This window comes from Crinia signifera, chromosome 7 (genome assembly GCF_055691185.1).
Source record: "Crinia signifera chromosome 7, ASM5569118v1, whole genome shotgun sequence".
NCBI classification, from domain to species: Eukaryota; Metazoa; Chordata; class Amphibia; order Anura; family Myobatrachidae; genus Crinia; species Crinia signifera.
In genome coordinates, this window is record NC_139223.1 from 98,845,394 (window position 1) to 98,860,093 (window position 14,700).

The 14,700-nt window shown below is 46.2% G+C and overlaps 1 protein-coding gene across 3 annotated transcripts in view; it reads right to left on the reverse strand.

The window, feature by feature from the left end:
- Positions 1-14,700, reverse strand: part of MYLK (myosin light chain kinase) — a 383,637-nt gene that overhangs the window by 38,370 nt on the left and 330,567 nt on the right. For all 3 annotated transcript variants that reach the window (XM_083153527.1, XM_083153528.1, XM_083153529.1), the window contains exon 11: positions 9,928-10,051. In XM_083153527.1, coding sequence (XP_083009653.1) covers positions 9,928-10,051 — 124 coding nt within the window. The remainder of the gene's footprint in view (positions 1-9,927; positions 10,052-14,700) is intronic.

The following is a 14,700-nucleotide window of genomic DNA, read 5'->3' on the forward strand; positions in this document are numbered from 1 at the left end:
CCTCCGAGAATGAGGCACCCTTCTCTTAATGGTTCTATGAGCCGGAGGACTTTGCTAAAAAATTGTCGCTGCTGGGTATTGGGGAAATAAATATTTACAAATGTGTATTTCTGGGAAAAGAGTGTGAGTTTAAGCACTTGACATCTCCCTTCAATTAAGTCATGGTGCGAGACATCCGTTGGGTGTAGATGGCAGGATAGCAATATAGCTACTCCTAAGGTCTTACTTGTGGGGTTGTTGCTGGTGTGAGTGACAAGGTAGAAGTGGTTGAGGAGTTTGGGCGCCATACCTTTTTTAAAATGGGTTTCTTGGATAAAGACCACATCGACCTTTCTAGCCCTGAGCTCTCTGAATAGGGAGGACCTCTTTTCCGGGATGTTTAAACCTTTTACATTTAAGGAGAGGAGGTTAAGTGTTGGTGTGTTAGATGTCATGTCAGGTGAGTGGCGAGTGGTGGAACATCGTGGGAAGACCCAGCCCTTGTGTCCCAGTGCGTAAAGAGGACAAGGTCCCCAGACAGAAGGTAGGTGGAAGGAATTAAGGTGGGGGGGGGAAGAAGAAAACATACATGAAAGACAATCAACATTAATTGCTATGAAAACATTTGAAATAAACTCAAAGATGTTATATATACGAATAACATAACCACCGGCGGGGACAGCGATGTCATGTGTCGACATCTCTCTCCTGCACTTATGTGGTTCACCCTAACTGGGGTACGTGTCCACCGCGTCCCACATACTATATGTATTAACGTATTGCTCGGAGGCTTTGGTCCGGTCGGCTACTGTGGAAATCAGCATTAGGGTTAGGGAGACAAGCTGAAAATGGCGATAAATTGTTTTGGTTCACTGTTTTGGAGGACCATCCCTAGACCTGGGATGATGGTGTACTGCGTCTCTATGCGGAGAATTGGGGGGGGGACCATCCGTTGCAGGGGTGTGGGGGGGGGAGGCCCAGTGTAGAATTTATCCAGACTTTTGGGGTGACATCAATATTACCAATGTGTCTGATAGCCCAGTCAAGTCTCCCCCAATTAAATTACTGTAGTCTTGCCCGGGCCCACGAGGGGATCCCTCCCTGCTAGGCGAGATTCTATGTTATAAAAAGAAAAGGAAACTTTAACAAACAGTCATATTATCAAACAGTTTATCAACAGGAGTTCTTACGGTCTCGGTCCCACCGTTGTCCCTTCTCCAATGAAGCAAACCTTCTGTACAGTTTAGTTCTCAGGTTATAGCGTCCCGGTTTGCTGGGCTGTTGGTGGGAGCCCCTCTGGTGTCCCTACCCACCACTGTCCAAGGTTGATCATGTAGTGGCAGGGGGGGGGATCTAGTCTGGTCGTCATCTGTGTCCATTCGGTCAGGTGTGGCTTGGGGATGTTGAGGGTCGAGCAGAAGGACTCTAAGTCGGCAGGGTCTTGTAGAGTAGCTTGCCTACCTTCATGTGACGCTTGGATACTGAGTGGGAAGCCCCATCTGAATCTGATCTGTTTCTGTTTCAAGAGATCTGTGAGGGGCTTCAGCATGCATCTCTGCTGGAGCGTGGACCAAGAGAGGTCTGGGAAGATGTTTATCCTATCGCCGTTGAATTCGATAGCTTCCAGCTTTCTTGATTTAAGCAGGATGGCCTCCCGATCCCTGTGATAATGTAGCCTGCAGATGACATCTTGTGGCTTCTCTGATTGTAGGCCCCGAGGTCTCAAGGCTCGATGTGCACGATCAAACAAAATGCTGGAGTCTGGCTCTGCTTCCAGTATCTCGTTGAAGATCTTTGTTAGGGCGTCTATCAGGTTAGGCCCTTGAATGTCTTCAGAGAGTCCCCGAACCCGAAGATTATTCCTCCTCCCTCTGTTGTCGATATCGTCTATTCGACGTTGGAGAAGTTTTAGTTCCTTGGCGTGAACTGCCGTTACCTCCCGCAGTTTATCTTGAAAGGTCTCTAGTGTATCTGTACGATCTTCCAAAGTTGCGACCCTATGTGAAGTCTGGGTAAGGTCTGCTTGGATAGCAGATACTTCTTGCTTGATAGATTCTCGCAGGGATTGTTCCAGATCCACAAAGTCCTTTTTGGATGGGAGGTCCGCTTTTGTGGGTAGGGTGCGGAGATAGGATAAGACCTCCGATAAGGTCACTTCGGCATTTTGGGGGGGATGTGGACCTGGAGAGGAATCCATTTGGAACGGGTCTCTCGGTGATCGGGAGCTCTCCGGGGGAGGCAACGAGTCTCCAGTGTGTTATTTGGGGTTTGGAGTGAGATATCTGAAAATATTCGTTCTTTGCTGGCTCTCGCCTTGACTTTTCGGCACCGATGTCTGAGAGCTTCGTCTCGTTTTCCCCATGTGTAGATAGTATACCAGGGTCCCTAGGGATGGGCGTCCTCAGTGAATTAGCAGCTTGTCATAGTTGTCTCAGGCGTTAGCCGAAAGGGTGTGGGAGGCAGTGTCAACACCACCCCATATTGAGCGGGTGGACTGTGCGTCAGTTAGTTATAATCTCATTAACACAGTTGGAGATCAGGGACGGCGAAGTGGGCAATTATACGTGCCCTGTATACGTTTCTCAGGGCCGCTCTGTAGAGCAAGGTTTATTAGTCAGGGGAATCTGCCCTTGGCAAAACAATCACTCAGTGCACCCTTAGAGTCTCTGTGCTTGAAGAGTTCTTTGGCGTCTGGGTCACCCGTCCACCACTGGCCCTGGCTGTTCTGTTTTCATGAATGTATACAGCGAGGCAGGATACCGAGACCTGTGACCTCTATCAGGCGGAATATGCAAAACTGTCTTGAGAGCTTATGGGATGAGTGAGACTGCAATTTTACAGTTTGGCCACAAGATGGAGCCTTTGGACTGTGTTTGTCCCAGATTGAGTAAAATAGCAGATACGTTATCTGAGCCCTGTGTATGGAAAGGGATTATTCCTTTGATGGCAGGCTTATTAGCTGGTGTCTTTGTTGTGCAGCAACTACTGCGGCTAGCCCCAATGTAAGGGTCAGTTGTTATCAACGCTGTTCCTGACCCCAGGTCCGATTTAGATGGCAGGCTGACTAATTATCTTGCTTATGGCCTGACAATGTCCAATATCCTGTAGTGCGGGATCTGCAGCAGCCAGGGAAAGGAATGTCAAATTGCTGCCACCCCTCTTATCTAGCCTCAGGGGTCCCCAGTAGTGGAGGTATTGGCCGCCCTCTCAGGGAATATTTGGAACCCTCCAGGCCGGGGGGAGCATGGGGGGGGCTCAGGTAGACAGAAGGTATGTGGGGGAGGATGGAAGTGCGGCCTCTGGGCTGGGTGTGTGGCGGGTTGATGCCCGTGCAACTTAGAGGGTCACCTGGTCAGTGCTGTGCGCACTGGGTGTCTCCGTGCGGCTGGCGTCCTCCCCTCGCCTGACCCGGCGTGCGGCAGTGGCTGGAGCTGTGTCCGTTATGGCGGTCGCGACGTCTGCCTCGTGGGGGGTGGGTGCGCTGTCTCCACTCAGCGCTCTCTGGCTCCTTCACGGTGGCTGCCGGAGGGGTGTCCAGGAGACAGCGGCCACTGTTTTCCGGCCGTCTGTCACCTCCGGAGCCACGTGAGCGCTCCCTTTCCGGCGTCTGTCTCAGGAATCGAGGCCCCCGGCTTCTATGGGCGGCCAGGCCGCAACCCGCAGGAGAGCTGGAGGCTCTCCCGGGCTCCCACGGTCACTCACTCTGGCGAGGGGGTCCGGGCAGCACAACTGCAAGTCCTTTGGGGCAAAGAATTGAGTACTGGGCAGTTGAATTGCCCCGTGTAGTCGGAGCCCTGTTGGAGCACGTCCGCTCGGTATGGCGTCCAGGCCACGCCCCCACACTAAGTGTTATTTAATAATTGTTTTCTATGACCTCAATTGTCTTCTATGACCTCAATTGACCCTCATTATTTATTTTATTCTAATGTGACACTTTACTCATTGGTTTAACTTTTCAATGAAGTCATGTTGGTGTTTGTGTGTCTGTACTAAATTATAATTAGTTTGTTCATACTTTTTAACATGTCTACCTACCCTAATGTTATGTGTGATGTTTTAATCTAACAACAACAAACAATCATGCATTTACACTATGTGTTATTTAAACATACAACCCACACATTCAGACAACATTCATTTGTTACCCTTCACATTAAATTACATATATAAGTGACATTACACATCTTTATATGTACCTGCCCTTACAAACACTCTAAAATATTTTGAAAAAAAAACCAGACAACTTCTAAATGTACAAAAACTTCTATTTTTAACAAAACAATAAGAAATTAAAGAAGGCCCTCCAGCTGCACAAAAAGGATGGTCAGGTACAGGAGGGTTAGCTGCATTTGCACCAATGTGTGGGCCAACTCATCCTGGTGCTGTTGATTGTCTGTGGTGAAGGGAAAAAATGGATTACAATTATGTTCTAATATACACAAATGATTGTTGTATTTTAAAAGAAGAAGTTGTGTGTTAACTGTGAAGGGTAAACAAATTTTTAATCAACATTAAAGATGGGCCTGCTACATATGACATAACATCAAACAAGTAAGTTCCTCCTCCTTGGATGAATGTATGCTGCATCACAATTGGGAGGTTTCTGCTGGGAGAATCACCTCAAACCTCAGAATTAACCTGTGCAGTTTAACGGTAATTACATTGTTGATGCTTAACTACTCAAATGGTAGGACATTGCTGTACAAATCATGGGCCTACATCTGTTTTAGAAAAGCATGCCTCAGCATGTCCTGACACAGTATTAACAAGCCATATATAATTGTATGCTGCACATCATGCTGGGAAGTGTCGTTACACAACAGCTGGGCCCACATGACTTTCCCACCACTACTCTCAAATATGTCCTTGTATGTACTGTTATGTCAATTACTGAAGGGGTGAGGCATGGCCACACTCAAAAAATACACCAAGGCTACCATTGTTCCTGGAGGAGGAAAGGCCACAGCTCAGGGTGGCACTGCAATGTTTTTTTGCAACTAATTCTGATGTGTGCAGCACATATGTGGGTGTTGTGATTGTTTATATGTAGAAATGTGTATGTAAACATTAGCCACATTGTTTACTTACGGCTGCCAGTCCCATCCTGCTCACTGCTCGATGACAGAACTGTGCTTGGGGATTGGTGGGAAAGGAGGAATGATGAAGGGATGGGAGTTTGGTGTAAGGTTGTGGGGATTGGTAGGGGTTGGGGGTGGGGAGTTGTATGGGGTTTGGAAATGGGGTTGGGTTGGTGAGTGGGTGGGGGCAGGGGAGTGGGTGGGATGGGGTAGAGGAGGTGGTGGGGGCATGGGAGTGGGTAAGTATTAGAAATGCAACACCCAAATGTATACAATACCCATATATACACAATACCCATATACACTCATATAGGCCCATATATACAAACATATCTGTAAACTTTGTTAACAATCGCTTACATATAATAAAAATAATACTTACAGCGGCTAATGTACCGGCAAATACTGTTGAGGAACTCCGGCTGCCTCCTACGCAGGTCGGACCACCGGCGCTCCAATTGGCCGATGGTCCTATGAACGCCCATCCGTGCGAAGATTCTGCTCCGGGCAGCGTTATAGGCCCGGCACTTGTCTCTGTTGGAGACATAAGGGCCCATGGGCCCCAGTCGCTGGTCCATTATCTGGACCAGCAGCTCCAGGGAAGTAAAGGGTGCAGCTCTATTAGAAGTCATATTGGCAATGGTGACGCACATAATTGCAGGTGCATATATGTTATGCTGTTCACTGATTGGCTGAAAACTCCATGTAGGGAAAGAATTACAGGTACTGTATATACAGTAAGCGAAAAATTGTCCACACAACTTATGCTGTTCTCTGATTGGCTGAAAACCCTTTTTGGTATAACCTTTATTAATCCATTCTGTATTAACAGTGTTTGCGTTGTAATGTTAGCTAGACTGTATGATCGACATGTGTGTACACATGTTTACACATGCATTGTGCGTTCAATTGGCGTATTATTTTGTGTGTAAATTGTACCTTGCCGTGTCCAATTTTATTCTGTCACAGTAATGCAGGCAGCCACAATGCTTACACTGGCATAGCGGATCATAAAGGATGATTGGGAATTTGCATTACTTATGCCGTAACTACGCCATAACTATGCCGTGATTTTGGCAGGAAGTTTGCGAGAATTAACATGTGTAATATTTTTTAAATCAACAGGGGCAGATTTTGGCCTATATATAGCTCACCAGCAGCATAGTAAAGGTGCTACAAACATGTCTGGGTCTGAGTCTGATGATTCTGCCGCAGAAGATGCCCTACTTCGTGCTAAACTTGAGTCCATGACTGAGGCTATCTTGAGCAGGGAAGCGGAGCGGAGGAGGAGGAGCAGAGCGAGAAACAGCCAAAGTGACCAGGCAGACCAAGGAACAAGCTCTCAGGCAGACCCTGCCCCAAGTCGTGACACTCAAGCAGGGCAAAGCAACCAGGCAGAACAAGATGTGCCATTGCTTAAAAATCTGAGACCCAGCATGGTGAGGTGACTGGTGGCACCAGGAAATGGCCTGCATCATCTAGGAAGCGTGCTAGCCAGGATCCCAGCAAAACCAAAAACCTTGCATTTCAGGAGCGAGAATTACAGATTTTGGTCCCCCGAGCACGGGAATGGATAGAGTTAAGTGTGAAGATTTGGGACAAAATCACAGTAGAACTCAATAAGATGGCACCAGTGGAGAGAGATGTGAAAGCGGTGAGGAAAAGGCAAGTTTGTTGTTTCTCCTCATATATACTTATTTGTGTACATGTAATATCTTAGGAATTATTTTATAATATTTCACTACCCTTCTTCTTTTACAGGTTCTTCTTCTGTCGTCTTTCACCACAAGAACTGTTCCATTTGCGGTAAGTATAAGTAGTTTATTTTATACTAGGTAATTAATCGTAAGGTGTATGGTGAAAAAAGGTTGTACAATTTATTAAAAAATTCTCACATATAATAAAGCAATAAAAAATGAGGATTAAAAGGTGCAGCATCAGTGACATGAATTATCCCAGCAATTGGCACCCACGGTCTCTGTTTGGATCCAGCACCTGCATCAGGAGAATTCTACTCCCAGCAGAACTGTTTGCCTATTTCAAAGTGCTAAAATCAGGCTTGTGGCAGTGTGTATCTCAGAGGGGACCCGAGTGACCAAAACAAACAGCAGTCACGGCCGGAGCTGCTCAGATTGACATATCGCAGCAGGCAACCGGTGGGTCCGTGACAGACGTGATAGATGTGTGAAAATAAGTAATGTGACTTGTATGTTTGTGTTGCAGTGAAACAGTTGACACATGTCGACTCCTATGATTTGTGGATCCTGTTTTCAAAATATGGAAAACACACTTGCATTAAGGGTGTAGATGTATACAAAATAAATAAATGTACATATTGAGACATATGTAATTGAATTAATACTACATACAAATTTTATAAAGCGTGGCGAGCGGATGCGTATCCCCTCGTGGATGTATTAACTTCACGCCCACATGGATAGTGGGGGTATGACATGGATAGTGGGGATATGCTCTCTGTGGGCCTGCCATGACAGTCCTAGCACTTAGGGATGGCCATCAACCATCGATGTTTACAAAAAATCCCTGGATGACCATCGATGTGTAAAAACATTGATGGTCATCCATTGCATACTTATACACCATCGACGGTCAGTTGCACTTTTGCCATCGATGGCCATCGATGTGTAACAACATTGATGGTCATCCATTGCACTTATACACCATCGATGGTCAGGTGCACCTTTGCCATTGATGGTAACCATCTATGGCAAAGGTAACGATGGCCATCCCTGGATGACCATCGATGTGTAAAAACATCGATGATCACCTATTGCATACTTATACACCATCAATGGTCAGTTGCACTTTTGTCATTGATGGCAACCATCAATGGCAAAGGTGGCTGGGGGACAATCGATGGCAAAGGTGGCTGGCTAGTGCTGGTGGGGGAGCCGGGAAAACATGTGATGCTCCCCCAGCGGCCGCATCCCGTCACCGCCGCCCGGCCACCCTCCCGCGTCTCCGCCGCCTCACCTCCCACCCTCCCCTTAGCCGGCTGCCGCCCTCCCACCCGCTGCCTCACCACCCGCCTGCACGCTGGTGGCCGGCCGCCGGCCTCTCGCCAGCTGCCTTACCGCCCGCCCGCTGCTTAGCCGGCCACCTGGCATAGGCTACGCTGACAACGTAGCCAAAGCTACGTTGTCAGCGTAGCGTAGCCGGGCGCCAGGCTAACATATAAGTACCCAACCTTTAAATGTTGAGAAGTGTAGAAAGAGAACCTTCCAAAGTATTTCATGGCTGTGTCTGGCTTGAAGGTACTGAAATGAGGCATTTCCCTTAATAGGCTGCAGCATTGCTTAATATTGCAGTCAGGTGTATATCATTTAATTGTAATTGGCATTAATTAGCAGACCACGGCATCCACACTCAGGCGGAAACTCTAACAGTGGTATTGAGCACTCATTGGCATCCTACTGTTTTTACCCAAAAATGCACAGTGCGCTCGCCGAGCAGTTTGAGTGTACACCCCCGTGTACGCCCAGGTATATGCCCAGTTTTGCCCACTTTTCTGGCCTCTCCCATAAAGACGCCCACATCACTCCCACTGTGACCGTGCGATAGCAGACAGGATTTTTTTGTTCGGGAAGGTCCGTTCGCGCGAGGTGTGCTATCGCCGCACATGCGCATAGCGAATGGTACTCATGCGCAGTTGAAAAAAAAAACTCCGGACCGTGCGAACACGGTCCTCCGGCACCAACCAGAATAACCCCCTCAATAACAATTAATACACCAACTTGGCATAAACTTTTTCAATGCCTTTCTCAGAGATTTGGGATATGCTAGGACTTTTAAAATAAAGGATTTCTATTAACTATTTTTTCACTTCTGAAACTGAAGGAGGAAGACTAGAAGTCCAATTCTTAAGAATGGCCTTCTGAGCGAAAGTTAAGATCACCTTCAAAAGATGCAGCAAACAAGAGGTTGGCTGCATAAAGAGATATGGGACCCAGGAACAGATATACTGTATAAGTGTCATTTACCGGTGTATTCTTTTGTGGACACTGTTGATATAGTGGCTTGTGTGTACCTTTCTTTCTGAAATTGCTTACACTGATGGTTTTTATTAAAAACAGATTGCTCCAAAAAAAAATGTATCCATACGAAACAGTAGCATCCATCACTATGGAGCAGATAGGAGTAACATCTTGATGAAATCATGTAAGGAATGCAAAGCTCTGCTTTGGCTTTTATATAAAAGAACATAATGCATCAATTTATCCTATAGAAAATCTCTGAGCTGTACAATGTAAATGCTCAGATTTGACCGTCTCCAGAATAATCTGAAAGCACACAGGAACATGATTACTGCTTCTCACATGACTATCACCCTCTGCTGTTCTAATATCCATTTAAAGGAATAATGAGCGATAAACCATTGTGACAGATGTAGTGGAAACTATTTCTTTCTTGGAATGTGAAAGTAAACTCTGGAAAACAGCAGCACTTTAGCAGGCAGGAGATGTTGGCAGTTATACCCATTTTCGACTGCCGCAATAACCCGGGATATTTCCAGGTGGCAGGAAGTGTTTGCAGTGAATTCTACTCTGGCAGCTGCCAGGGTCAGACCCAAGTACCTGTGTAGTATAAAAGCCTATAAAGAGTCTGTCATCTCCAAGCACAAGCAGAGGGTAATGGATACAGCCTCAAGTGTGATTGTACACAGTCTGAATGAGGTTTCATGCGGCGTTGACATTGGTTAAAAAATGTTCAATTATCCAGATTGGATTTAGCATGTTGGTGGAAAAGGGGTCTGAATCCCTGTCCCCCAGGTGTTGCACACTTGCTGTGAATTGCGGCACAGGTAGAATTTGTCTGAGCTAATCACTACATTTACTCTTTCGTAACTTACAGGATGTAGCAGATGACTCCAATGCTCCACATGTCAGTAGCATACCCGATGGGCTCATAGTTAATCACCTCAGGGGCCACAAATTCAGGGGTTCCAAATAACACTTTTAGATTTGGTGTACTCTCTGCAACATGAAAGCAGTAGTTGGTTAAAAATGTAGAGTAGCCATTGCACACACACCTTCATACATGCATATAAATAATACATACACTTGCACATGCATATTATTATTTATTAACAGGTTTTTATATAGCGCAGCAAATTCCATTGCGCTTTATAACGGTAAAACAAACTGGTTATTTACAGACAATCAAAATGGTAAGAAAGCAGCCTCAATTTGTTGCTTTAGTTTCTAGATTAGGTTTTGTATTAATAGTATCATTATTAATATTATTTGCACTATTTTTTCTGCAATGATGTGATGATTATAATCATTTGTTACCTTAGTTTCCTTATAGTTATCGATCAGTTTTATATTGGTCATATTCACTGCTTTTGATTTGTTTACCGTGTTTCCTTGGTGATGGGTGGGCACACGACTGATCGTTTCTGGGTTGAAAATGGAGCAGTACGATGACGTCCCTGCCTAACACAGTGCTCGAGGTGGATGTCTTCACTGTGGTGTATTATACTATAAAGGTAAGATGTGTTTGTATGTTTGTAAGGCCTCGTGGAAGTGGAACCGTGCCTGGTGTCTGGGTCTGAGGTATAGGAACCCAACCTGCCCTCTAGCTCTATTGCCCCAGTCTAGCGTCGTTGAACCTGTGCGGTGCTAGGCTTCACCTTTAACCGCCCCTGCTGTAAGGGCGACTTAGGTCCGCCCAGACTCCGTTGCAGTCAGGTCTTGTGGTGAGACAACGAGTTCACAGAGACGGACTAGGTACAAAAGGATAACCTAACTAAACCTAACTACACTTTTTGCTCCTGAGGAAGCCGGAGTACATCCGTGGAAACGCGTTGAGCTACAACTTGGAATTACCCCCAACTGGCACTATCATCCACTGCTTGATTGTCACCTGGAGTTGTGAGCTACCACTTGGAATTACCCCCAACTGGCACTACCATCCATTGCTTGATTGTCACCTAGAGCCGTGAGCCACCATTTGGAATTAACCCCAACTGGCACTACCATCTATTGCTTGATTGTCACCCAGAGCTGTGAACTCCGACTGGACATTCTCTTTTGGGACATGGCATCTGTTCCTAAACCAGCCTGCAGAGTTCCATTGGTATAAATACCCAAAATTTCCTGGCATTCGTCTAAAAAGACATCTATGTGGATATAAGGGAGATATTGCTTCTAAAGAACGCAAGATTGCACATCATTCTCCTAAAATCCTCCAAGGCTCTACATACCCAGCACCTACTGCAACAAAGCGTGGATTGGTAATATATAATACCCAGTGGGAACTTGAATGTATTCCTTTCCTTTAGGTCTGACCAAGATCTCAGTCAGCATATTATATGTACACTGTAGCACTCTTTTAGATTAATGTTTTTTTTATGTGTAGTTATTAAACTTGTATTTTATTGTAATACCGTCTAATATATATATAATAGCAACAATGCTTAAGGGTGACTCCAATATATGAATAAAGAAATATAAACACTGCAGGGAGATCCCTGACTTATCTGGATGGATGACAAGGAGCACAGAAGAAGTACAGGGACACAGCTGACAGGCAAAGGAAACCAGGAACGGCTAAGACACTGGCTGACACAAGGTCCAGGAACCGGGAATACTCTACAGCAGGAAAACCTCCAACAGAACTATAACAGGCGTCTGTGCCCAGCAGACGCCGGCCTTATATGAAAAAACGCCGCCCAGCAGCGTGTGGCATCAGCCACCGTCGGGGAAACCAGAAACGAGGCTTGGGACATTGCCTAGCGATGCCTTGCTATGCAACGTCCCCGACGCCTCTGGGTGTCTGCAGCCGGAAGAAGTTGGCCACCAACCCGCTTCCCCTCCCATGCCTCCCGCGCAACTGATACCACCGGAGTCCGGGAGAGCCGGGGATGCACGACAGCGAGCAGCACATGGCGGGGCACCCGAGTCCCCGGCGTGTCCACCCCCGCCAGGACTCGGGGAGAAGCCAGGAGGCGCACAGTCCGCGCCTAACAGTACCCCCAAGCCTGGATTTATCCGAAAACTCCTTAAAAATACTTTCTTTAAAGACGGATCATGAAGCTTGTTATCCGGAACCCAAGACCTCTTCTCCGGACCATAACCCTTCCAGTGGACTCCTTGTGCCCATGGACCAGGACTGGCACAGGTCTCCATGCTCTAGAATGGGATGCCGGCTTAAGAGAGCAATGAAAGGTATTATGGATCTTCTATGTACTGGGAAGCTGAACTCTGAATGCCATAGAATTGATCTGCATAAGGTTCCTGAATGGCCAAATAAAACGGGGACCCAACTTCTGAGAATATTGCCGCAGTCTAATATTCTTAGTTGAAAGCCAAACCCAATCCCCTGTCTTAAAGGAGCACGGCCGCCTATACCGATCAAAAAATCTCTTTGCCGCTGAACTTGCCGACTGCAAAGTTTTGCGGACATTCCTCCAGACTCCTCTTCTTGAAACCCAATTAGAACTAACTCCCCCAGGGGGTGAAGACTCAAAGGTATTAAATCTGGGATGGAATCCAAAGTTACAAAAAAAGGAGACGTCTTAGTCGACGCATGCCACGCATTGCTATAGGAAAACAAATGGCAAATTAGAGACCCAGTTGTTCTGGCACTTGGAAATATAACAAGGTAAAAATTGTTCTAATGTATGATTAACCCTCTCCGTCTGTCCGTTGGACTGTGGGTGGTAACCGGACGACGGGCTGAGGTTGATACCCAGAACTGTACAAATAGACCTCCATACCTTAGCAACAAATAGGACACCCCTATCAGAAACAATATCTAACGGAAGGCCATGAAGACAAAAAATATGGATTACAAACAGATCCACCAATCTCCGGGCGGAAGGACGACCGATCAAAGGAATAAAGTGTGCCATTTTGCTAAAGCGGTCAACCACCACCCAGATGGTATCATGACCCTCAGACCGGGGTAAATCAATGATAAAATCCATTGAGATATGAGTCCAAGGTCTCGCAGGAATTTCAAATGACTGTAGGAGACCGACGAGCAGTGTGGAGGGACTTGTTTCTGGTGCAGACCTCACAGGAACGCACAAACCTCTCCACATCCGAACTCATCGACGGCCACCATACTGACCGAGACAACAACTCCGGAGTCTTGGAAATCCCAGGATGACCAGCTGACTTGGAAGAATGGAAGTCTTCTCTCGAAGTTTGAGAGGAATAAACAATCTGCCCGAGGGAATGTCCCTGGGTGTATCGGATTGTGCCAGCAAGACATTATCCAAGAGAACTTGGGTAAGTCTAACAAAAATGTTAGACTTACTGATCTCCAGACATTATCCAAGAGAACTTGGGTAAGTCTAACAAAAATGTTAGACTTACTAATCTCCTGAACCGCAGCAAAACTTCTGGATAATGCCTCGGCCTTTTTAGAACCCAGCCTGAAGGTAATGATGAAATTGAATTGTGCAAAAAATAAAGCCCACCTCGCTTGCCGGGCTTTGAGTCTTTTGGCAGATTGTATATAAGAAAGATTCTTGTGATCTGTGAAAATGGTTACCTGAAACCTAGCGCCCTCTAACCAGTGTCTCCACTCCTCCAGGGCACACTTGATGTCAAGGAGTTCTCGGTTACCAACATCATAATTGCCCTCAGCAGGAGAAAACTTCAGAGAGTAAAAGGCACATGGATGGAGACGACCATCCTTAGGATCCACCTGAGAGAGTACGGCCCCGAAACCAACCTCTGAGGCATCTACCTCCAGAATAAAGGGTAAATCTGGATTGGGATGCCTAAGGACCCTAGCGGACAAAAATGCTTGTTTCAACTTTTCAAAGGACCTTTTGTCCTCTATGAACCAAAAAGAAGGATCTGCTCCCTTCTTAGTGAGAGCCACTATAGGAGCAACAATGGACAAAAAAGATGGAATAAACCTACGATAATAATTAGCGAAGCCCAGAAATCTCTGAATATCTCGGGTTTGTGGGCTGAACCCAACTGACAATGGCCTGGACCTTGACGGGATCCATTTGGAAGCCCTCAGGAGAAATAATGTATCCTAAGAAAGAAATCTGCCGGACCTCAAATTCACACTTTTCCAGCTTGGCATACAAATTATTCTCCCGGAGTTTTTTCAGAACCGCCCTTACATGCTCCCTGTGTTGTTCCAGTGAGGAAGAAAAGATTAAGATGTCGTCCAAATATGCCACAACAAAAATATCAAGAAAGTCCCGGAGGACATCGTTAATGAGATCCTGGAAAACGGCCGGTAGCATTGGCTAGCCCGAAAGGCAATACAAGATACTGATAATGTCCGGTGTGGGTATTGAAGGCGGTCTTCCATTCATCGCCCTCCCTGATCCTAATAAGATTATAAGCTCCGCGAAGATCAATCTTGGAAAACACGATGGCTGAGCGAAGCTGATCAAATAGAACAGAAATCAGAGGCAAAGGATAGGAATTCTTTATGGTAATGAGGTTCAACTGACGGTAAATCGATACAGGGCCACAAAGATCCATCTTTTTTACCCACAAAAAAGAAGCCGGCCCCCACAGGCGACTTAGATGGTCTGATAAAACCTTTCTTCAAATTCTCTTGAATATACTCCTCCATAGCCTTCGACTCAGGCAGGGAAAGAGAGTAGAGACGCCCCTTAGGTAATTTGGCCCCAGGAATGAGT